The 23,251-nt window shown below is 51.2% G+C and overlaps 3 protein-coding genes and 1 pseudogene across 3 annotated transcripts; 2 read left to right on the top strand and 2 right to left on the bottom strand.

Moving 5' to 3' along the window:
- Nucleotides 1–210: 210 nt before the first annotated feature.
- Nucleotides 211–5,126, bottom strand: SAPIO_CDS1430 (uncharacterized protein; the record flags this gene model as incomplete). Its single annotated transcript, XM_016784705.1, has 4 exons — nucleotides 211–981; nucleotides 1,070–1,118; nucleotides 1,758–5,014; nucleotides 5,112–5,126. The coding sequence occupies 4 exons, from the start codon at nucleotides 5,124–5,126 to the stop codon at nucleotides 211–213; spliced, it is 4,092 nt and encodes a 1,363-aa protein (XP_016645821.1).
- A 772-nt stretch (nucleotides 5,127–5,898) lies between these two features.
- On the bottom strand, nucleotides 5,899–6,912 carry SAPIO_CDS1429 (annotated as a pseudogene; the record flags this gene model as incomplete).
- A 4,292-nt stretch (nucleotides 6,913–11,204) lies between these two features.
- Nucleotides 11,205–14,479, top strand: SAPIO_CDS1428 (NACHT nucleoside triphosphatase; the record flags this gene model as incomplete). Its single annotated transcript, XM_016784704.1, has 3 exons — nucleotides 11,205–11,546; nucleotides 11,602–11,719; nucleotides 11,781–14,479. The coding sequence occupies 3 exons, from the start codon at nucleotides 11,205–11,207 to the stop codon at nucleotides 14,477–14,479; spliced, it is 3,159 nt and encodes a 1,052-aa protein (XP_016645820.1).
- Nucleotides 14,480–19,898: 5,419 nt separating this feature from the next.
- On the top strand, nucleotides 19,899–21,674 carry SAPIO_CDS1427 (Serine/threonine-protein phosphatase PP-Z; the record flags this gene model as incomplete). Its single annotated transcript, XM_016784703.1, has 3 exons — nucleotides 19,899–21,320; nucleotides 21,417–21,569; nucleotides 21,645–21,674. 3 exons carry the CDS (start codon nucleotides 19,899–19,901, stop codon nucleotides 21,672–21,674), a joined length of 1,605 nt encoding a protein of 534 aa, XP_016645819.1.
- Between the last annotated feature and the right edge of the window lie 1,577 nt (nucleotides 21,675–23,251).

Raw genomic sequence — 23,251 nt, 5'->3', positions numbered from 1 at the left:
TAGATGGGAATCTATATGAGGCTATACAGCTTTTTTTGGCATGTACAATTATGTTATATATTCAATCAAGAAAGAGCTCTTCTGCATCAACTATTTGTACATCGTTTCTTTTCCAGTATACATAGAGGTGGTATTGCATTTCAAAAAAAATACAGTCATATTCTCCTTGTCGCACACATCGACAACCCAACGAAGTTTGCTGCCTGCCACTTATTTGCCCGACTTTCCAGCCTGAGCAATAGCCTGAGCCTCCAGCCTATCAATATCAGCCAACTCCTTCTTAACCAAGTCCATCAGCTCAGTTCCCAACTTATGCTTCACGTCCTTGCTCACGACGTTATCCTTTCCCCACGCCGCAATAACCTTATCCCTCTTCGTCTTAACCTCCCTAACCCTCTCCCTCCACCGATGACACAAATCCTTCAACCTCCTCGCCACCTCCTCCGGCCTCTCCATCTCCACCTTCATCACGAGCTCCAGCTCATTCTCGGGGTCCCTCTGCGGCTGCTGGTTGAACAGCTCCGAGGCCTGAACGGCGCTCATGACGGGTTTCACGAAGCTCTTGTCATTGACGAGGAGAGAGATCGATCTGCCGCGGGATACCACCTGCGCCAGCTCGCGGAGGGGGAAGGTCTCGCCGCCCTTGGTAGCTACGGGGAGGGCGCCGATGACGTCCGGGTTGGATTTGCCGCCTTGGCGGAATTGTTTGAGGTCGGATTTGTAGCGTTCGGAGAGTTTGGTGAAGCGGGAGGTTATGTCGGCGAAGTTGTGGGGGTCGTCGGGGTTCGGGGACGGGTGGTTGTGGCCTGCTTCGTCGGGGGAAGAGGAGGAGGACGCTGCGGGGGCAGATTTAGAGGAGGATTTGGGGGAGCCTTTGTCTTTCTTTTTGAGGTAGGTTGGTGTTGTGCTGAGAGAGCGGTGGGCGGGGAGGTGGGAGGCGGCGTAGATGTTGGGGAGGGAAGACGTCAGGCGAGGAAGTGGCTGGCTTCTTGAGTGAGGTCCTGGTTAGCAAAAGGCTCCATCACGAACAGGCGCAGGGTGTTGAAATTTGGGCGGTGGAGCGACTTACCGAGCCAATGGTCGCAGGACCGAGGCCGAGGCCTTTAATCTTGGGAGGCCTAGTCTGAGACTATTCATGGTGGTTCAATTGAGGGCAATGGTGATGGCTGAAGGTAACAATGAAGTGGAGTTTTCCAATTCAGGAACAGAACTTGAAGCTTTGCTCGCCTGATGGATGATGGGGAGTGGGAGGTACCTGTGGGATGTACCACGTGCATGGGACCTCACAAAAGCTGTGTATACCCCAATAGGGAGCCAGCTGTTCAACGGTCGTGTGGCCCAGTGGTTAAGGCATGTGCTTTACAGCAAGATCGCACAGGATCGCAGGTTCGATCCCTGCCACGATCAGATTTCCCTCTTTTTGACCCCCATTCCAAGTTTTCTCCTTTTGCTCTCAGCAATAATAACTCTCTTTGCATCTTTTTTTGGATGGGAATCAGGGTTGAAAGTGAACCGTCTTTTTTTTTTTTTTTTAGAATTACTATTTAGAATATTATGCACCGGGAGAGTCAGGATAAATGCACATGACTTGGTTCATCTGCTTGGAATCCAGAGCTTTCTTCAGTGTACAAGGTCTACCTACATCTCTCCTCTCTACTCAAATCACATTCCAAACCTCCATCCCAACCCCTCCGACTATCACCTCCCCAAACCGCCCAAGGAATTCGACCGAGCCCGCATCAGCTACACCGCTATACAAGTTCTCCTCCAGTACAATCGTCAGGCTCCCCATGCCTCCTTCTCTCACCCGCCACAGCTTCAAGCGCTGGTCATTACTAACCGTCGCAACACGCCCATCGCCAAGAGAAACCACACCATTTATCGCGGCCGCGTGTGCGGACTTTACAATTGTTGCCCCCGAAACCGTCAGCTTGCCGTTATCCGCATCAAGGGAGACCAAAGTGGCGGCTACGGCATTGTCATCGCCAGCGGTCGTGACGAGATACCGCGGCGGTTTATTAGAATCCAAGAGCAATCGCAGGTCAAGGCCCTTGATGCTGCTCTGATGTATCCTTGTCGCGCTGGTGAAGGTGTAAGACACAGTAGAACCCTTATTCTCCAATCTCCAGAGCGCGATATACCCATCCGTAGAAGCAGTGAGAACACAGGCCGCCGGTCCACTCTCTCCCAAACCTAGCTGGCGAACCTGCGTCAAGCATGCTCCCGTATACTCCCCCACCGCAAGCAGCTCGAACGTTCCCTGCGCTTTGCTGCTCCCTTGCGCAGGAGACCTATACCCATACGTCTTGAACGTCGAGTTGGAAAAAGCCATAGTAATCAACAGGCAGCCATCACCACCCTCTGCAGTGACATCAAAATCGGTTATCCTGAGGTCCGCGTCCGGCGTCTTATCCGGCAGCGCCGCCTCGCAAAAGACCGCGAGGCCCGCGAAATCGGCATCGAGTTTGCTCACGCGCCACACGAAGAAGTCTTCGTTTCCTCCGCTGCTGAGGAGATAGTCTTGGCCGCACCACTTGAGGCACTGGATGCCCGTCGTGTGGATCTTCATAGAGGCCACGCAGCGTAGGCGACTCCCAATCCCAGAGGAACTCGCCCGCTCCCAAATGCGGATGGACGTGTCTTCGGATCCGGTTGCGAAGTAACTTACTCCTGTTGGAGGTGAAGGTTCCCGTGCGGCGATGGCTCGGATTTCTCGACCATGGGTTCCTGATTTGAGAGTAGAACAATTTGTCTGCTCTTGTGAGTGGATGTACACTTTGGAGGCTTTCGTAAAAGCAAACCGCAGGTGTCCGGCCACGGGAGACTTAGTGTGCGCAAAGGTCCTATGCGCTCCACCGCAGTCGACACCCGCTATGGACTCGCGCTTCGTCTCGTTCCACACGACAAAGTTTTTGCTTCGAAAGCCTGAGAGGATCAGGTCAGCTGGCCCGTCACCGTCTTTGCAGAACCAGGCGTCCTCGATCTGGGGGCCGAAAGGCGGCGAGGTCTCGTGTCGAAGGTAGGCCCGCGGTGCGTTCCCGTCAGTAATATCTAGTTCATATATTCGGTATTTCCCGTCGCGATTTGTCGTGAGGAACGAAATCTTCTCCGCATTTGCTTGCCCCGGGAGAGGAATTATGGAAGTGATGGCATCATCTGACCTTGGGTCTATCCGGATAGTCGGCACGTATTGGTCGTCTTGTGCTGTGAAACCCTCCATGAAGCCGTTCCGGGATCCTATGATTAGGTAGCCGTGGAACCGCCCTGCTGATGTGAGAACGAATCTCTCGTCTACCCCATCGAGACAAATATCCGAAGTTACCAGTCTACTAGCCAAGTCTGCCGTGAATATCTTGACATCATGGTTGTCGTACATCGTAAGCAGGAAGGTGATCGATGCCTCGGTTTGCCCCAGGCATATCAAGTTCAAGACTTTTCCGGGGACGGAAACTAGTTTGGAAATCCTGCCATCGGAGTAGAGATATAGGTTCTTCGTTGTCGTCCCCACGATGGCCACCCCAGGGCCTGCAGATGTGATCGCCGAACATGCCTTGATGTCGTCTCGGGTCTCGTCTTCCGTGATCGACACTTCTGACCAGCTAATATCGCCGCCGCTGCTAAACAATCCTAGTAGGAGCTTTCCAAACTTGGTTGCTGTAAGTAAGGTATCCTCTGTGATAAATGCATAGCGGTGTAGGAAGTCGTGACGATTCCGCCCTTTTTGCACCTTCTCGACTTGCACAGGTTCTAGCAGCGGTAGCGTCTCATGGGAAACTGTGCTTAGAGACGCCGGCCCTTCTTGCTCTCCTTCCTTGTTATCCGCCTGTGAACTTGCCCGGTTCTCCTTTATCAGAGCTACTTTGCCATCTGCACCTCCAGTGGCAATAAGATGAGACTGGTCGTCATTCAGCATCAAGGCTGCTGCCCAAATATGCTTCCCATCATGGTTAGAGAAGATATCCTTGTTAATAAGCCGACCCGTTTCTCCTCCGGCTCCACGCTGAAAATGGGTTAGGTCTAACTCCCATCTCTGCGACGTCGAGTCTTCCCCAAATGAATAAAGCGGAAGCACGGTCGTAGGCAGCTTCTCCGTCGTGAGTGGCGGGAACTCGACATGCCATATCCTCGAGATATGCCCCATGGCCATGGTAATTGGCGCCTTGACACCTTTCCCTTCGTCTATACCGGCAGATCCAAACCCGGTCTCACGTGCCTCATGAAGGAGATCCGTCGTCGAAGCACCTGATGCCTCTCCGGCCGAACTCGAAGCATCGCTGACATCCCACACCCGAATCGTGCGGTCATCACTACAACTCGCCAGTAATCGCAAGGGCCCGCCGTCAGCAAGCTGAATTTCATCCGATATGTGTACGCCGAAGATGGACCCCTCATGCCCCGAAAGAACGTGCAGAACCTCACACGTCCGCCTCCCAGCATCATCGCTTCGACAAGTCCACACGAGAATCTCTCCAAAGACCGTCCCACCCGCCACGAGGATGCAGCCAGGCGATAGCCACTTCAAGTGGGCAGAGTACAGGATCGGGCGAGAAGGTGACACTGCTTCACCGAAAGAAATAGTAGGGCCGCCCTGGCTCGGTGTATCAACCCAAGATATCGGGACGACTTCGTTGTGCGCCGTGACGAGGACGCCGGAATTGGGGTCAACAGGTGATATCCTGCCATCGTAGATCCAATCCGGAGCCTCAGCTTGGGCAAGCTCGCGATTCGTGGCTTGTGCCGCTCCGAGGGCGGCCGCGATTGTCTCCACACTACAAACTGTCACAGAGCGAGATCCCCAGATGAGAACGCTTCCTGATGAGACATGAATTCCGTGAATGGACTGCTCAGCAAACACCATAAGCTGACCACATAGCCTCCAGCGATCCACGTCATAAATCTTCAGCTGCGTATCCTCGCCAACAAGGAGATACGTCCCCCGGGCATAGGCGGGGGAGGGGTCAAGAGTGAGAAACCCTAGGGCAGTGATGGGCGTAAGCACCACATCTCGACATGGCTTCCATCCAGCGCCAGTCAGTCAGCATCACTTCGCTCCAATTCATAATGTGCTACGGGAAGGAAGACGCTCCAGGATGAGGATGCAGCGGACTTACTGCTTCGGGAGCCATTGCCCTGGAGACACACAGTACGGGCTTGTATTGTATTGTATGTGGATTCCAACCGCACGTTTTCGGTCAAGTCGCTAGATGTGGCAAGGCTTTTCTGAACTGTCACTGGGACGAGGTTTATACTAATTGGAGACGCCTCCAGTTCCAAGAACTTGAGCTATCAGTTTGCGCGAAAACGTATGCAGTACAAATTTTCTCGACACACTAAAAATTCAGGAAAAAATGCGAGTCACACGCCATGATCCGGGTTACACATTTGGAATCACGACCACGACATCGAGCGTGATAGACAATAAATTTATATCCAAATCCAAGACCATAAAATATTGTTTCCCCAAACCTTAATTTCATCACAGAAACGGCATATGCCCGGTTGCACAGACAATATATTGTCAAATAAATTTCCTGCCATCAGGTATCTACTAATTCTCGAGAACTTCGAATGCTTCTCACCAAAGTCTCGTATACAGACAGCCATAGTTTTGTGACCACCCAGTACAAGGGAATTCGTCGACTGAACTCGTCAAATACAGACTATATTTGCTTCATACCGTCGTGACAGAATTGAATGGAAGATATCTTGTTTACCCGTAACGCCCCAAAAAATGCCAAAAAAAAAGGAGTAGACCACATCATCAGAGGAACAAGAAAAGAACAAAAGAAAATTATGGGACTTTCATGATCCCAATACCCATTATCCCTTGCCAGCATCCTTAGAAATACCGTCATACAACACAATAAACAAACCCTTTCCCCCTAATATGTTCCGCATTTATCGGTGAGAGTAGGGCTCATAAGCCATGTCAGACCGCTGTGCGTTGTTGGGGAAAGCGGGAGTGGCGTAGGCCTGCTGGTTGTAGTAGCTGTTCCTCGAGTAGTCATGAGGATCCTGAAGGGGTTGGTAGGCACCAGTGGGGACGGCCTTCTCGCTATCAACACCGCGCTTGGTTCGGCGGCGGCTAGTGTGGTCGGGAGCGCAGCAGCAGATGGTGAAGAGCCAGAAGAATCCAGCACCGAGGGCGAAGGCAGCAGAAGCCCAGACGAGGCCGAGGTAGGTGCCGTTGAACGAAGCATCAGCGCCATAGATAGTAGCGGTACCCTTGATGGCACCAACAATGATGACGGCGGTTGCGGTCGACAAGCTGGCGGCGGCGAGAACAGCTACGGAAGAGACACCGGCAACGAGGAAGGTGATGCAAGAAGCAATGCGCGTGCAGGTGGCGAAAAGACCGACGAAGATCTGGACGGCAAGGGCGGCAAGAGCGGCAATGAAGACGATCTGGGTCCAGCGCGAGACGGTGACGAAGGCGTCGATGGCGCTGCTAACCTTGTCGGGGATCTCGATGGCGCCGCCGGCGTACGAGTTGAACTTGTCGATGATGGTGGTGTTGAGAGTGCTGGCGGCCCAGTTGTACTTGGGCTTGGTGCACTTGCGATCGGCGCCGTTGTCGTCGGTGGTGCAGAAGCCCCAGAGGCCGATGTTGTAGTGATCCGGGAGACCGAGGTCGCCAGCGGTGATGTTGCTGCCGCTGCCGCCCGAGTTTCCAGTGTTGCCGGTCACGAAGTCGGTGACGTCGTCGACGATGTCTCGGGCAACGATGTCGCGGCCGTTGATCAGGGTCTTGATGGAATCGGGACTAATTTGTAGCTCGCTGACGTCGACCTGGAACATGTAGAGCGACTTGTTCGTAACGCCAGAGAGACCTGCGATGAGAAGCAGGATCAAACTGATGAGGGTGAGGATGAATGGCAGAGCCACGCAAAAGAAGCGACCGACGTTCGCCATTTCGACTATCGGTTTCGATTTTTGGTTTCGCTGGTATTCGGGCGATGAGGGACGCTTGGTTTAGGTGTTGAAATTCTGAAGAGCTCGGAGGACGACTCGAGGAGGAGGGAGGGGAGCGTGAATTATCAACAAGGGAAAGCGGGGGGGAAGTTTGTAGGAGAGGATGACGCAATGAGATTGTGTTGATAATGGAAACCGTCAATATTTTATCGGCCTAGGGTGGGACCAAGAGTAAATACAGGTCCAAAAACGAAGGACGGATGGAATGGAGATTGAGATAATGGATGAGGTCAAAGGAGACGGAATGTTGGCAGGCCAGCAGGTGTTATGTATTCTGCATATGCGAGTATTTCTCCCCGATCGAAAGAGGCTGGCCAACAAACCCAGAGACATCCATCAATGAACCATTTAACCAAAAACAGGCACACAACCCGACTGACGGGTACAGGTACAATACAACTTACACAATTACTAAGAAGATTCTTGTACCAATACCACAGGCGGACTATGCCACTGCCAAGAAGAGGCGAAGAAGGGGGGAAACACTAGCGGCCCATTGGGGCTGACGTCGGCTGCCTGTTTGTTTGTTCGAGCATCTGGTTGCTCAGCCCCCCAAAGCTTGAGACCTCTGAGCATCGTCTGCACATGCTTGGTTGGTTTGAGACAGGGGTGCCACGGTGTCCGCGTACGTCGTTCACGATTCCACACTGCAGCCCACCCCTTCGGTCCTACCAAATATTAGCGCATTTCCTATGATAGGGCTGTGCTGTGTCCTAGTCCGCGATGGAGCCAACATCCTACCGACAAAGTCTGGCTTTGGCTTTGGCGTTGGTCTTCCTTGGCCAAATTTCAGGTTCCAAGGAAGGACCGATCGACGAGTTTGAAATCCATTAATTTCTTCCAAGAACTTCCAAGTGGGCACTTTAACGGGGTTGGGCTGTCGATACCCATTTGGCTGCGACGAGGAGATCCTCCGATCTTGGCTCACAGCGGCTGAGACCAACGACCAACGCCCGAAATGGAAGGAAAAAAGCTCAAGACCCCGGCAATGGCGCCAGATAGCACCAAATTCGTCGCAGTGCTTATGCTGCAAAAGAGCCTTAATTTTTCACCTTTTCGAGGCAATTTACCCTTGTACAAGGAAATTATTAAGCATGTCTCCTTGCGAGGCCAAAATGTGATTCATGATGATGGCTTTCCAGGGTTCGTCCCTGGAGGTCCTAGTCGCAGCTTGTTAGACTCAATTGTTTGAGTGTCACGACTTTCGACGGAGAGAACTGAACCCTAGACTTCGTAATCCTCCTCGACATCTTTGCCACGCCTTTCGCCCCGACCCTCGTATCAAATAGAAACTCAAAATCAAGATGTGGGCCGAAATGCCATTTCAAAACCAGTCCAAAGAATATGGATCCCATGATATTCGTAATCTCTTTCCTTTCAGCTTTGAACGGAGCAACCCTGGTAGGTTGTTCCCCTCTGTGCCCCAACGTTCAGCACATAATAAAATCTTAAGATCGCATACGAAGCACTGGTCAAAGTCTTGCGCAGCAACCAATGCAGGGTCGCAGAATCGGAGGTGGGGGGACGGAACCCAGGTCTGTCGTCATCTGGGGAGGCTTATCCACGCGTCGGTGATTAGCAGTTGATTTGTACACTGGTTCTAGTTTACTTCGGCGCAGTGTATACCCGACCGGGTAAGCCGCCAGCCCCAATCGCCAGGCGTGTGGGAGGAAAGAAGCCACAAATGATGGGGGCTTCTTACCCGGCCGTCAAGATCATGGCGCAGCAGCTCCTCGTGCATCTGCTGAGGCACAGAGTCACCTACTCAATTTTATATGTCGCAAGAAGTACTCCTGAGATCAAGTCAAAACTAAACGACTCATGATCTATTTTTAACACAGAGAGGGGCTGAGATCGGCTTCTGGAACCAACGCACGATGCACCTTCATCTTGGGATCGATTCTTAGTCCTCGAGGAATACCATGCGAAGCAATGCTTGATAGTTATGTGCCGAGCAGGGCTAGTATCTCGTGCCGTTCTTTTAACGACGCCGTTTGCGCAGCCGAAGCGTCCTACCCTCCAAGTTGTTTAATCGACCCCAGCAGTCTTCCTCTCGCGCGCAAGCTACTATTAGTGCCCTCTCTTCTACCGAACCAACTTTTTTTTTTTTTTTTTTTTTTTTTTTTTTGGGGGGGGGGTTTTCTACAAGGTTCCTAACTCTCCTGGAAGGTATAGGCCGATTTCCTCACGCCGTCTATATCCATTAAAAATTCTCGACAATAATTGTACCTCGTCCGGGGGTCAAGTACATTGATTGCTTCTGGGCGGGATCTGATATCAGAAATCGTGGGACAACACTCTGGATTTGGTCGGACTGCTCACCTTGACCAAAGATATAGGCTTTCTGGATCACGTCTTGGTGCTGCCCGCGCTTTCTGGTGGTTTTGCATCACCGCGAACGACTACCCAATTCAGCACTTGCATTGACGCCATTACCGAAGGCGATAGGGTTCCACCGTAAACTCTGACGATGAGCTTGCTCAGCGATCGGATGGCGTTTAGCTGCGCGCCAATTTGCGACAACGCCTCTCGAACGAACCCCGGATCATCCTGGTCCGTCTTTGTCAGGTCGCTAGAGTTTTGGTTATGGATGAAGGTTTCTAGTATCGTTAAGTTGGTGCACTTTGCCTGAAGAAGCTTAAAGCTCCATAAGCTGTCGTCTCTGAGCTTAAATTTCCCCGGTTGACCCTCTATGACCGGAAAGTTGATGCATAGATGGGACAAGGACCCTGCGTTCGCAGGCCCGATCCCGTCGAGAAAGGACCGCAGGAGATCGACTTGTTTCCGCGTCGTATCTACGAGAATAAAGCGATTCGAGCTGTATAACACCGCACTAGCATCCTTGTTTATTTGCCGGTTTGCATGCAGCAGTGCGAGCCATTGGCGCGGTTTTCCTGGCACAAAGGCCTCGACCCGAGAACCTCCGTCTTGAAAAAGAAGCAGTGGTTGTGCCAGAGTGAGCACCTGCCTGTAAATCCTTTTGCGAACCTCGCGCGGCAGGCTGGACAAGCCGATCGTGGTCGACGCCAAGGTCTCCCGCTTCGAAAATCCCCTCTCGGATCTCGAGCCTGGTACAACCGATGGGAAGTTCCAGGTCTGTATTCCCGGATCTTCAGAAGCCATGATAATTTCCATATGCCACTCAGTGACTTATAATACACTAAGACCTTCCGTGCTTCTGTGATGGACGTGGTACTGTGTACTCTCTAAGTCGTTCGGTAAGGCACTGAGGCGCATGCGGTTCTGGATTGATGCCGCGCTACTGCTCCGAAGCGGGACATTAGCGTAGACCAGAGCCTAGTGTTTGATAAGCAGTTGAATTACCTTGGCAAACCACGTTGCATTCACTAGTGAACACTACTCCGTGCAGGGTTTACGAAGTAGCGAGGTGGAGCGTCGTCAAGACACCGACAACTGATGGAATTCTCTATGAAATCTATGATTCAACTCGTGATGATCTCCCCGTCTTCCTTTGGTCTCCAGAAGGTAGATAGAGGACTCTTGAGGTCTTGAGGTTTATTGATGCATCTTCGTGCGGGGTAACAAATCTCATTGATACCTCGATTTGATCAATACCTAACGAGGCGAGTCCATTGACACGCACCCTGCAACCAATGCTTTCGACACGTACAATATATCTATCCCTTGATATCATGCAGCCAGTTGGAGCTTTCTACGTCAGCACCATTGATAGTAGCTGAACTAGAAGTACATGAGAACCGCTTTAGAAGTGTCCGTTGAAGACTAAAAGACTAAACCCTTCCTAGTTGAAAATGTTCCGCATCCGGGCCTCGTCAAACAGAACCCACTGGTTGGCTTGAATGCCTAGAGAAAGGAAACTTCAATTGATCTTGCAGATATGGAATGGCATTTCAATGCAATATGATGGGAGCCGAGGTGACTGGGTTCATCCAATTCAACGCCGAACAAAGCTTGTTAAGAATCCTTCCCTCGAGGTACTACTAGGCAGCGGTTTTCTTTTGGACAAAAGACGCACTCGGCCGTTCCTAGGTAGTAAGGACCGTCTTTGACATTAAGACATTGTGTCTCGAGCTGTCTTTCCGAGCCCTGTATGAAACAAAAAAAGAGACTTGTACGCTTTACGTTCAAATGCTGTAAAGCCAGATATCGTTCAAGTAAGCAGGTGGGCAAAGAGTGATAGCCCAGAGGAATCTAACACCACCACTAAGGACAATGAGGCCCAGCTCGACCCAATCCCAATTTCGATAGCAATGATCTTGGGTAGAGTTCCAATACCCATCTATCTTCTTTGTAGTGACGGCACCATCATTGATTCTTCAGGGTGCAACATCCCGACAAGTGGTTCAGAGCCTCCGGCGAGGTATAGACGCTCCATTCCCACCGGCAAGAATGTCGCGCAGCTATTCAAAGAGCCCGAGAAGATTGAGAAGAAGGCGGCCTTGAAACCTAGCTTGATGGGAGATGTAGGCTCTCTTGGCTCCGTACAAATACCGCTCGACAGACCCGGGTTGGTCCCAGATTTGTTGACTCCACAGACAAGTCTTGAATTCAACTACATCAACGGTTTTTGGTGTGGTCCGAAGTGTGAAACGGTATGCTCATTTTTGAAATGGCGGCGACTGCGGAAGCTCTAACTTTTCTGCACAGGCTGCCATCAGCTTTTCCGAAGATTTCTTGAGACGCAGTGACATCCTTCGGAAACTTGTCTACCAGGTTACAATGGAGGGGTTTGGGGATCCAATGGCCAGGATCTATGAAAGACGGAGTACGTTATCACCCTATATCTATGAATCAGTTGCATACATGCTAATCGTTGCTTGGGCTAGTCGACGCGCGGATTGGGCGTGACCGCATGAGCCATCATCAATATATCTACCACGAATTGCTGGACGACCTTAGGACTGACCAGGCTTGTGAATTCTTGCTGAGAGATGTTAATTTCATAAACTGGTATCAAGCCCTAGATTCCCAACAGTTGGTGATAGTCGGGGACGTGGGTGTTGGGAAGACATTTGCAATGGCATATCTTATAGACGAGCTGAGTCGAAGACGTGAGCATTGGCGGCCTCGACCCGTTATATGCTATTACTATTTCCGAGCCGGCAAGTCTCGCCGGCTCGCCAAAATTTACTGGATCTTGATCCTGTCGCTCCTAGAACAGCTCCCGGGTCTGAGAGAAGCGTTCGTCGAATGGTATAAGCAGGCTGAAGATTCCGGACATCTCGACCCAGAGTATAGTACGACAAAGCTGAAGGAGTTTTTCCAACTCGCGCTGGGAACACTCGATCGCCGACTTTACATCGTTATCGATGGCCTGGATCAGTGCGACGAAGTATCTCGAAACGATCTTCTCGGGTTGCTGGAAACCTTGTCCCAGAAGACTCCGAAGCTCAGAACTATTCTGTCAACCCGCCCCAAGGAAGACATTCTCCAGCGACTGGGCGAAACGGCCAGGATCGAACTGAGTCCTGACGCTAAGCGAGATCGGCTTATCGCCGAGAAGATAGTTGAGACAGAGCTGTCCCATCTGTCCAGTGAGGTCCAAACATTTGTCATAGAGTGGCTTTCTTGGATGGCACAAGGAAGCGGAATCTGGATAAGAATGGTAGTTGAGGACATTCAAGCCACTTCAGTTAGGACGCTAGGTTCCATGCGATCCCTGTTGGAAGAACTAACGCTGCTGCCGTGGGGTCTCTCGAAGTTCTACGTCGCTTTACTTTCACAGTGCACCTCAGATGATCCCGAAAACAGGAAGATGGTGAAGATGGCATTGAAGATTCTCGCCTTCGCCCGCCGACCCCTTAGCATCCTAGAACTTGCCTGGGCCGTTGCTGTTGGCGAGGCGCCACAGGAAGTTACTACTGTGGCAAGCCTTGCTAAGTGGGTCGGCCACGAAAGAGTGATGGCACTTATCTATCCGTTCGTTTCCCGCGTCGATTTCAGCGACCTAAAGAGGCGCCAAGTTCAGCTCGTGCACCCGTCGGTGAAGGAGTTCGTCATAAATGAATTTGATTTGAGCCGGCATCCAAGAGCACTAATACCCCGGGATGCAGCAAGACAGCCACTTCTTGATCGACGAATCGAGAATCTGGAGGCGTTTATCATGGGCATCTGTATCAGGTATCTTCTGCTCGAGGAGGTTAACAAAACCGATTTATTTTCTGAAGAGCAGGCTGCAATCCAAGAGCTACCTCAAGAAACCGACTTGTTCGATGATGCCGGAGAGCCGGTCGAATACGACCGGCATTGTACTTGGGAAACCTGGGAAAAAGACATGACCCGCTATGATCCAGCAGATCGTGGATTCGGTGAATTTTTTGCTTATGCGTCATGCCATTGGATCGAGCACTTCGGTGCCATCTCGACGGAAAATCGTCTTCCAGGTTTGGCGGTAGACGTAGAGCGCCTTTGCCAGGCCGACTCGACCCGGCTTCATAACTGGATCAAGCAAAATTGCCGCCCAGACTGTACAATCCAGCCCAGGTTTCCATTCGATAGCACTCTATACGATCCACTGAGCATCACCTCGCTCTACGGCTCACAAGCTATGCTACGCTATATGGTCAAGAACTCAGACCTCCACAAGGGCGAGTTCCTTCCAGAATCCGCTATGCGCGCCGCTGATCAAATCCTCCATTGGGGCGATTTGGAGAGACTGAAGATACTCTTAGAGGGTACGGGGAATCAGTTTCGACGGCTTGACTTTTTCCGCCTCATCATGAGGCGATGGTTTTATAGCGGTCCATATCAGTGCAACTGGGAACCAGCATTCCTCCTTGTCCATCGTGTGACGGATACATTGGTTGAAGAGAAATGGGGGAATGAGCTCCTATGTTTAGCTTCCAACCTCGGCTGCATGCCCATGATCCGCGAGTTGATGAGCAATGCTCGACTTGATGTGGAGCTGAGGACTGAATTGCTGCGCGGGGATCAACGTGAACGACAACTTCTACCCATTGGAAAATCAGTGCACCAATCAATTGGAGAGGCTGTCTTGGGAAACCACACCGATGTGGTGGAATTCCTGTTAGCAGAGGAGGGAATCGAAGAACATCTCCGACACATCAACGCGCGTGGAGAAAACGTTCTGCATCTAGCGGCGAAGACGCATAACCCAGCCGTGTTCCGCCTTTTAGTTCCCCGTTTCCCGGAAGGGGTGCATCAAATGGACAAACTCGGAGACACTCCCCTTACGCAGTTGATAAAGACCCCTTCACCCTGGGATGATCGGTATGAATGCGCCAGGGTATTGCTCTCGCAAGGCGGCGGCGATGGGGCTGGCTATCCTGGGGACGAGGAGCAGTCGCCTCTGCGGGTAGCCGTGCGGGTCGGTGATTGGTTTATGTGCCACCTCTTGCTCACCATTGGCAAGATGGATCCGCTCTCAGCCCTGGCGGTTGGCGAAGACGGACAGATGGCCTTGAAAGATGAGTGCACCAGCGAGTACAAGACACGTATCTTGGCATTCCTTTGCCGACACGCTGAGAAAGCGACGTCGACGTCGGCGTCGACGTCGGCCAAATAATAGCCTCAGGAGACGGGAGCTGAGCAACTGCACACATTGGTAGTGGGATTTAGTCGTGTTGTTTGCTAGACAGCGTTGAGAAGTGGTGGAGTGGACGCATGCGAGTTGCTATCCTTGAGGCTGACCAGAGTCGGATTTATCACCTTGTTATTGAAATATTAGGCGAAGCCTTCTTCGTACCTATTTAAATATAGATGCATAGCCAATATAGATTCTCCATCACCTCTTGCAAGTCAACCGTGAACGCTTTCTGATGCAAAAGTGTTGAATGATAATATCCCTGATATCTTCTTGTAGGCCGGTTGGGCATGTTGTCAGGCATGGTAGAAACAATAACAGTGCTTTCTACTTTAGTGGCCAGAAGGGAAGAGAGGCTCCAAGAAATAGTGACATTCTCTGCGGAGAGTTCCCCTGATGAGCAAGAGGCTACAACATGGGAGCCGAGCAGGTCGGGCAAGACGAGGTCGATTGGAACATGAGGTAGATTGATACGTCGGGAATGTATCTCGTCACTGCACAGCCACGAGACAGCCACCATTGATCTGCCTCCAAGTCACAAGATGTGCTCCACTAAGCTGGACGTTGGCTCAAATCGAACAGCATCGACTTCGGCATTGCCGCTCCAAGTGTTTGCATCAAAGGGCGAGTCGCGAATGAGACTCATATCATCTAAACATGAATCGAAATTACTTTCTTACGCCCCCTTAGATAGGAAATTTCTTGATGCTTTCTCGTCTTGCACATCACACCTCGGATAGGGCTCATGCAACCCGAGCAAAACCAGAGCGCTGGGCAAGAACGGCCACTCATTTGACGAGAATTGAACAGGGTGCCAGCAGCATGGACGCCTTCTAGAAAACCCCGAGATCTGGGTCATCATATCACACGACCATGAACAGTCCACACATCTTCGCTATCCCGGTGGTCTGGTCTTAAGATCTGCCGCGCTCTACAAAGCTTACGTGGACCTATCAACATAAGTACTACAAAGTACACATTGATGAGACTTGGAAAATCATCATTAATCTCTCTGGACCCGTTGAAATGCATTGGGTTTTCGTTTCTTTCCCACTTTCCCCTAGACCTCGTATATTTCTTATCGTAGTGTAGCTGAGAAACGGCGAGTTTTTGCTGGGGCATTGGAGTTTTTCCTACTTCGTAGTCCCGTGCAATATGTAGGGCACGAGTCACTCGATGATGGTGGCCCTTCCCCCGACTCACCCGACAACGGCGTCTCTCCGAAATTCCCAACAGCGGAAGGGCATCGTGGTGGAAACATTCCCCTTGCCCCGGAACCATGGATCGACGCCGGCAAACGAATCACGATGAGGGAGATCGGGGGCGCGTGACCTTGACGTAGAGAACGGACGCATTTGTTAGGGTTTATTGTGTGGCATCACCGCCTTGGCCGTCGGAATAGCGAGGGAGGACTAGGATAGGCGAGGACGCTACACACGAGACTACAAAAGTAGTGGACACATGCACAAGGGTACCGAAGTCCGCGCTCCGGGATGGAAAGTGTGACCAGTCATTCTGGAGCCGCTCCGGAGGCCGTTTTGAGGCGATCAATGGGATTGATCCCATTCCGCGAGCGGCTTGGTGGAAAGGATGTCCTGGGAATGTGCAACCGTAAGAGTAATAGACACAAGAAAGTCGCGAGGTCGGAGACGTCCCAAACTGGCTTTTGAAACGGCGACGCGTGCCCGAGCGGTTCACTCCCGTTAAGTCTTGCCGTCTTGCCCCGGCTGCCCACAGAAGTCAAAATTGTGCAGATAGCGCCATCTCTTGGCTTCGACGCGATCCATTGATGGCTTTCCCCCTCTCAGCTCACAAGCGAAACTCAGCGACTCATCAATTTGTCTGAGTGTCTGAGAATTCCGCTTGGAGGACGCCGCACCCAGTCACGTTGCTTATTGGCGCCGGGGGTGGGGTTCACCGCCAGGTTCAAATTGTTTTCTCCCTGCGTGTGCGAGAATGGCCGGAGCCTGCGAAGCAACATTGAAATTTGAAAGCTTCATCCAACTACGAGGTACTCCGTACCTTTTGGAGAGAGAGTCGCATTGGAAAAGGAGATGTTGCATGGGCGGGATATCTGTATGGAGTCACTTTGTCTTCATACTTCGTAGTAAAGTTTCCTGATTTGGATTTGTTTAAATTATTTCCTTCGTCTATCATTCACGATTGGGGTATACAATGTTGAAGTCCTTCGCGACAGGAGAGCACGACGGGTATTGACTCGGAAAGGTTTTATCAATGGCCTCAGCGCTCGAAGCCCTCCGTGCACCCCCACTATGCTGCGTCCACTTTGATGTACTTCGTAGTGTGTGTTGGGAAAAGTTGGAAATTTTTCAGCGGGAGAGAAGTTCATCCTGCCCGGTAGCTGCCTGCATATCGCCAGGTGAACTGCGATGCTCAGAATGTGCCTTTCCAGCCTGCAAACACTTTCCTTCCGGGGTAGCTCCAACCGAGCCCAATGGGTCCGGGTCATGACAGCCATCCAATGGTACGGCGAAGCACGTCCACTGGTTACATTGTCGAAGCTGGAATCGACAGTGATGATTTTTTTTTTTCTTTTCCCACTCTGATGGAGTCCCGATTCATCCCACTCGAGGGTCCCGAGACGCAGGGTCTAAGAATAGCCCTGTTCATCTTGGTTCTCGATCAGGGCCCAGATGGCGATCAAATTGCCATCTCAACCCCAGCAATGGCTTTTTTTTCTCCCTTTTCTGTTTTGGCTGTTAGTGCCCCCCACCTTAGAGACAAACTAGGAGATTCGACGGGTCGGATTTCAGCCCCCGAGAAGCTTGAGCTATTGTGTGCTAGTTAGCAGACTTGTTGGAGAATGGAGGGAGAAGAAAGTTGCTTTGGAGGGGTCAGGAAATTGGATCGAGATCTGTCCATGTTGGAACTGATGCTGCTGGTGCTGAGTTTCATTGGCCAAGCCTGGGCGGCAGTTTTTGAGGCCCTCCATTATCTGCGGTGCTCGCAGCGTCCACACTATTGTGTGTACAACGCATGTAAGTTTATGTAGTGTTTTCTCAGATTGGTACAAGCGCCGTGTGTTCTATTCCTTGGTATTCTCGGCGCAGTGCAAAGCGTTGAGTACATCCCAGTGTACACCATTGCTCACTGTCGCTGGCTTCCCAGCTCGCCATCAATGGCTGGCCTGGGGCAGTGTGTAGCGGTGACCTTCAAGTAGCAGTGCCTGACCAACGATACTATTGATTGATGTGACATTAATCAATCGATCGATTCCGTTCTGGACCGCCCAGCCTTCAGGTACCCACGTACTAATCCTCCACTGCCGCCGCAGAGACTGCAGAGATTTTTCCGTTTCGTCTCGCTGGACTGCAAAAGAACGTACGGAGTAGTTCCATCGTGCTTTTTTGGCCTGCCCACATGTACAGGGACATGGAAACTAGTGAAATCTCACGCATGCATGCGCATGTACGAAGTATGTACAAGTAGACTCGAGCATCCAAGAGCTGTGACTGGTCGCTCTTTACTTCGTAGGCCTGCTACTTTTTTTCGCTTTCCTTCCGTTTTCTTTCCTTCTCGGTCAGCAAAGGAGACCATTGGACATGGGCACTTTGGAGGGAGTGGACGTACTTGCATATCGCATTGTACGAAGTACCTTGTAGGCAAAAGAAAGGACAATTGTAATAAGTTGTGGTTGATACCAAGGCATAGTAACACGGTAACGTTGAGTTATGTGTGTAAGTAATACTTGGAAAGGCCAAGGGACTCGCATCGAGTTATCCCAAGAGCTTGTTTAAGAAAACTCGCTTCACTTGGCATCCAGCATCAGATCCTTCCGTTTGTGAATTGTGACGTCTTGGGAACTTTGCGCCTTCCCTGTCCGATTTGATTTTTTTTTTTTTTCTCTCTCCTTCCCTGCAATTATTATCATCATATTATGCCCCGCTCCCACTCCTGTCCCGAGCCTGTGCTCTCTCCATTGTCCGCTCACCTTGACTTTTGTTTGATCTTTGTCCTCGTCTCTCACCTCGTAACTTCATACAACACGAGAGTCACACCAGCACGTCCTCCTTTTACACTACACCACACTACTCCGTACACTCCAGCTACTCCTGGGCCCCGTGCTCCACCAATCCGAGACTCGGGCAACCGTGCTGTCGTCAAACTTTGTTAATCCTTGCGATACTCGACAGCGACTAGCTTGACCGCCCTTGACGTCGTCGAACTGCATTTAATCAGCCACCATTCCCCCTTCTTCCAAGCTTCATCGCCAGCAAACCGAACTAATCGTCGTGCTCTTTTCCCACCATCAAGCCACTCGCCATTACCCTCCCCTATCGCATCGTATCGCATCGTATCGCAATCGCACTGTTATCGCCCATAAACGCCTCCCTTCTGCGTCTCTAACCATTTGCGCCCCATATTTCCAATTATCGCTCCTCTGAGGAAGCTCGCGGGGTAAGGCGCAAGTTGCAAATAACAGAGAGAATGACCACGTCCATCGCTGATATCGATGTGTACTGCCTGAAGGACGCTTGCTTTCCCCGATCCTTCCGGCCCGCCACCGACTCGAGTGTTAACTCCGCGAACCGCCCCTCCTCGCCACTGTTGACGACTTCGAACTTCGTATACGTAGTAGACCCAACCCGCTAAAAGCCGACAACAAGTCGCCGTAAATTCCAGCCTCCCCCCCTACTGTGCTGCGCTGTGCTGTTCTTTGCGGTGCCGTGCTACCGTGGGGTGCCGTCTGGTCCTTGTTTCTTGTGTTGCTGCAGTTTGTCGACAGGAGCTCCCAACTTAAAAGACTAGCCAAACTGCCTATCGAGGTACCTACCCAATCCTCATTCACCTCCGGCTCCCTCTCGCTCGCCCTCTCCCTTTCGTCATTGCCCTATTTCCGAAAGTCGACTGTGATTGATTTTAACCACTGGCGATTCATCGAGTGCCACCCGTCATTGTTTTCCATTTATTATTTTTTCTTATTCTTCTCGTTTCTTTCTTTTTCTTCTTCCCCCTCAAAACTGACCATCGCTCCTTCCCACAGTCGCTCCGCAGAAATCCAACACTTTTTAGTGTGACGGTCTTAGTCACATTCTTCAAAACGGCGACAACGACCGGCTTATCTTCCTCTTGTTCCTCCCTTTGTATCCTCACCTACCGTCTTCGACCCCCTTGACAAGGCTTTCGATCAATAGCAATTACGATCTAGGAAGACTCTTGCGAAACTGCCCGAATACCAATACCTCACTTCTTTCCGCTCGATACCCTTCCTTCTTTTATATAACCTGGAGCCTCTCAGCTGTCTGCCAACCGACCGGTGGCAAAACACGAGACGGCGAAACCGAATAGAAAAGCTCCCGGACCAATTCTCACTCGAACTCGTCGGCGAATGCCCGCACGATAAAATCTAACACTGGCAAAAAAAATCTAACGCCACGCGATGGGAAACGCCAGCTCCAAAGATGGTGGATCCGGTTCCAAGGGTTACGCCTCTGCTAATGGCTCGGCTGGCCCCCCGATGAGCAGGTCGGAGACGAAGGAATCCACCCGATCGCTCAAAAGTTCTCTACGTTCTAGGATCCCCGGATCCTCCAAGACCGATAGCCCTAGGTCTTCTACGCTGCTCTCTAATGGGGACGCCGTGAATGACAGGGGCGATGCGGCATCGGTTAAGTCCGGCAAGAGTGGCCGGTCAGCAACCTCCCGACATAGCCGGTACGAGGCTACGACCTCTACAACATCGCCAACTGACGCCGATCTCGCCTCTCCAGATGCGCCGACTCATGAGGAGGAAGAGGAGGAAGAGCATCGGCCGCCTTCTCCCGTGGTGGGCAGCTCCATTAGCGCTGGACACAAGGATGTCGATAGCGCCAGGGCATCAGGCGAAGTCGGTAATGTGTCCGACCAGCCGTTGGCCGAGGCCAAATCTGGTCTCCATAGCTCTCTCCACCAACCTGGTAAGCCGATCCTCGTCAAGCGCGAGGCTCAGGTGAACGTGGTTAAGGAAGGCGCTTCGAAGCCAGATGAGAACAACACCAACGTGTCCATGAGTGAAATCAAGGACATTGATTTGGACGATTTTATCAAGCGTCTTTTGGATGCCGGGTATACTGGAAAGGTTACCAAGAGCGTCTGTCTAAAGAACGCGGAGATAATCGCCATCTGCCAAAGGGCTCGCGAGGTTTTCTTGTCCCAGCCTGCGCTGCTTGAGCTAGACGCCCCCGTGAAAATCGTTGGCGACGTCCATGGCCAGTACACCGACCTCATCCGCCTCTTCGAAATGTGCGGCTTCCCCCCCTCCTCCAACTACCTCTTCCTCGGCGACTACGTCGATCGTGGCAAGCAGTCCCTGGAGACCATTCTCCTCCTACTCTGCTACAAGCTCAAGTACCCCGAGAACTTTTTTCTCCTGCGAGGGAACCACGAATGCGCCAACGTTACTCGAGTGTACGGCTTCTACGACGAATGCAAGCGCCGATGCAATGTCAAGATCTGGAAGACTTTCGTCGATTGCTTCAACACCCTGCCCATCGCCGCTATCGTCGCAAGCAAGATCTTTTGCGTGCATGGTGGTCTGTCGCCTGCGCTGTCCCACATGGATGACATCCGCAACATAGCCCGCCCTACCGATGTTCCCGAATATGGATTGTTGAATGATCTGCTATGGTCTGATCCTGCTGAAATGGAGCAAGACTGGGAAGCCAATGAAAGAGGCGTCAGTTATTGTTTCGGAAAGAGAGTCATTATGCAGTTCCTCGCCGATCACGACTTTGATTTGATCTGCCGCGCGCACATGGTGGTTGAGGATGGATATGAATTTTTCAATGACCGGGTACTTGTTACCGTCTTCAGTGCTCCCAACGTATGTGTTCCTACTGACCCCCCTTCGCTACTGGTTGCTATGCGCCTGCCTGCTTTGTGAAGAATTGCTCCTAACGTACTTACCCCTCTCACTTAGTACTGTGGCGAATTTGACAACTGGGGAGCTGTGATGTCAGTGTCATCAGAGCTACTATGCAGCTTCGAGCTGCTTAAGCCACTCGACTCTAGCGCGCTGAAGAGCCACATCAAAAAGAGTAGAAACAAGAGGCAGACTATGCTCAACAGTCCGGTATGTTCTATCCTAGTGCCAATTACTTTTGCTATCAACCCCTCCACTAACAACTTGTGATTTTGTTTTTCTTAGCCCGCGAGTGTTCAGCCTCAGAGTGTATGATGACGTTACGCTTCTCCTTGATCTGCGCGATATGACTCAGATGCCCGCCCTCACTTATAAAATAAAAGACGAATACCTCCCCAACTCGGCGCCGATTACCCGAAATTTCCTACCCGCCCCGAGGAGGAAGCCGAAGAAGCAAGTCTCGCAGTACGTCAGCCGGTCGACACGCCGTCGCTTCATTTTTCCGCATAATAAAACACGATACGCAGAGGTTGGTCCAAAATGGGGAAAGACGTATCGGGATCTTGGTCTGCACAACCAGAAAGATGTGAGACAGACATAATAGCAGCAGCGGCGGCGCTGGCGGCGCGCCGGCCTCAGTGCCTTTTCCTCCCTCCTCACCCTCCTCAACTGCCAGCCGGGGACCGAGTCATGCATGACGCCTCCTTTCGTGTGGAGAGTTCAGATATGTAGTTAATCATGGCGCTTCCTTACGATTTCCCGAGTTGGAATACATACTGTATCGTTGGTTCATGTGGGCATTTTCTTGTCCTCTTTTCCTTTTCTTTTCTTCTCTTAATGACCCGGTATTATACGTGGGGGAAAGGGGCTTCGTCGGGGAAAACGTTGGTGCATTAGAGGTGGAACGAAAGGCTCAACTCAACTAGCTGTGAGAAAAAGCGAGTGGAGAGAAGAGACAATGGCACTTTGTAACATTATTCACACATTGTGGTTCTGTTTTTCTGGGGGAACTGCTTCTTGTTTTGGTCGTTCTCCTCTTGGTCTTGTTTCCTTTTTCGGCTCGCTGCTTTGACTGGGAATCTTCCTTACGAAACGCCTCCCGTTCTCGGTTCACGGTTTCCTTCCTCTTTTTTTCTCTTTCTTTTCTATCCTGTTCGTCTCGTTTTGCTCTTTGGAGAAGATTTAGCTAAGGCACCCACTGTGCATCCCATTCCATCAACCTCGCATCAATCAACTTTTTTCAACTCAGGAATAAACAAGTGTAGTTAAGAAAACACAAACGGCTCGGCTACGGCGACAGCCCAATCTCCTCGTGACGTATCTACTAGACCAGCTGAGCTGTAGACTCATTCTCGGTTCTCCAAGACATGAAGGACGCAGCTACGGCATGTTTCACTTCCATTAATAGCTCCGATTCTGCGTAATGACGAGGCCTCCTTGTGGATCTTCGGGTACGAAGTACGTTTTTTTTGTCTTCTTTTTGTCTCCGTGGTAGGATGGTTATGACGGCATTGTGCTTGAAGCTTTTGTGTCGTGTGCGCCGTTTTGTATGTGTGTCTCGCGTCTACGGCGGTGGGTACCTAGTGCGAGTGAAAAAAACGAGAAATGAAAGGACCCTCGGAGTCGTACACACGCAATCAAAAAGAAACTCTAACAGAAGACATTCGTACTTGCAGATCTGTTTGGTCAACTACCAACTATGAACTATCAACGACGTAAATCCCAACAAATAAGAGGGATCGGCATGGAACACAGCAAGTCAGGACTGCGAAGGATATGATGGTTTCACCCTTTTCCGTGAGGGTCTTGCTTCTATTTTTTTTTTTTATTTCTCTCCATCATGATACAGTCAACTCTGGCTACGTCAAGCAGGCCGGTGCGGGAGATACACT

This window comes from Scedosporium apiospermum (assembly GCF_000732125.1).
Source record: "Scedosporium apiospermum strain IHEM 14462 chromosome Unknown SEQ_SAPIO_0055, whole genome shotgun sequence".
Lineage (NCBI taxonomy): Eukaryota > Fungi > Ascomycota > Sordariomycetes > Microascales > Microascaceae > Scedosporium > Scedosporium apiospermum.
This window is presented reverse-complemented; position numbering and strand designations above follow the sequence as displayed.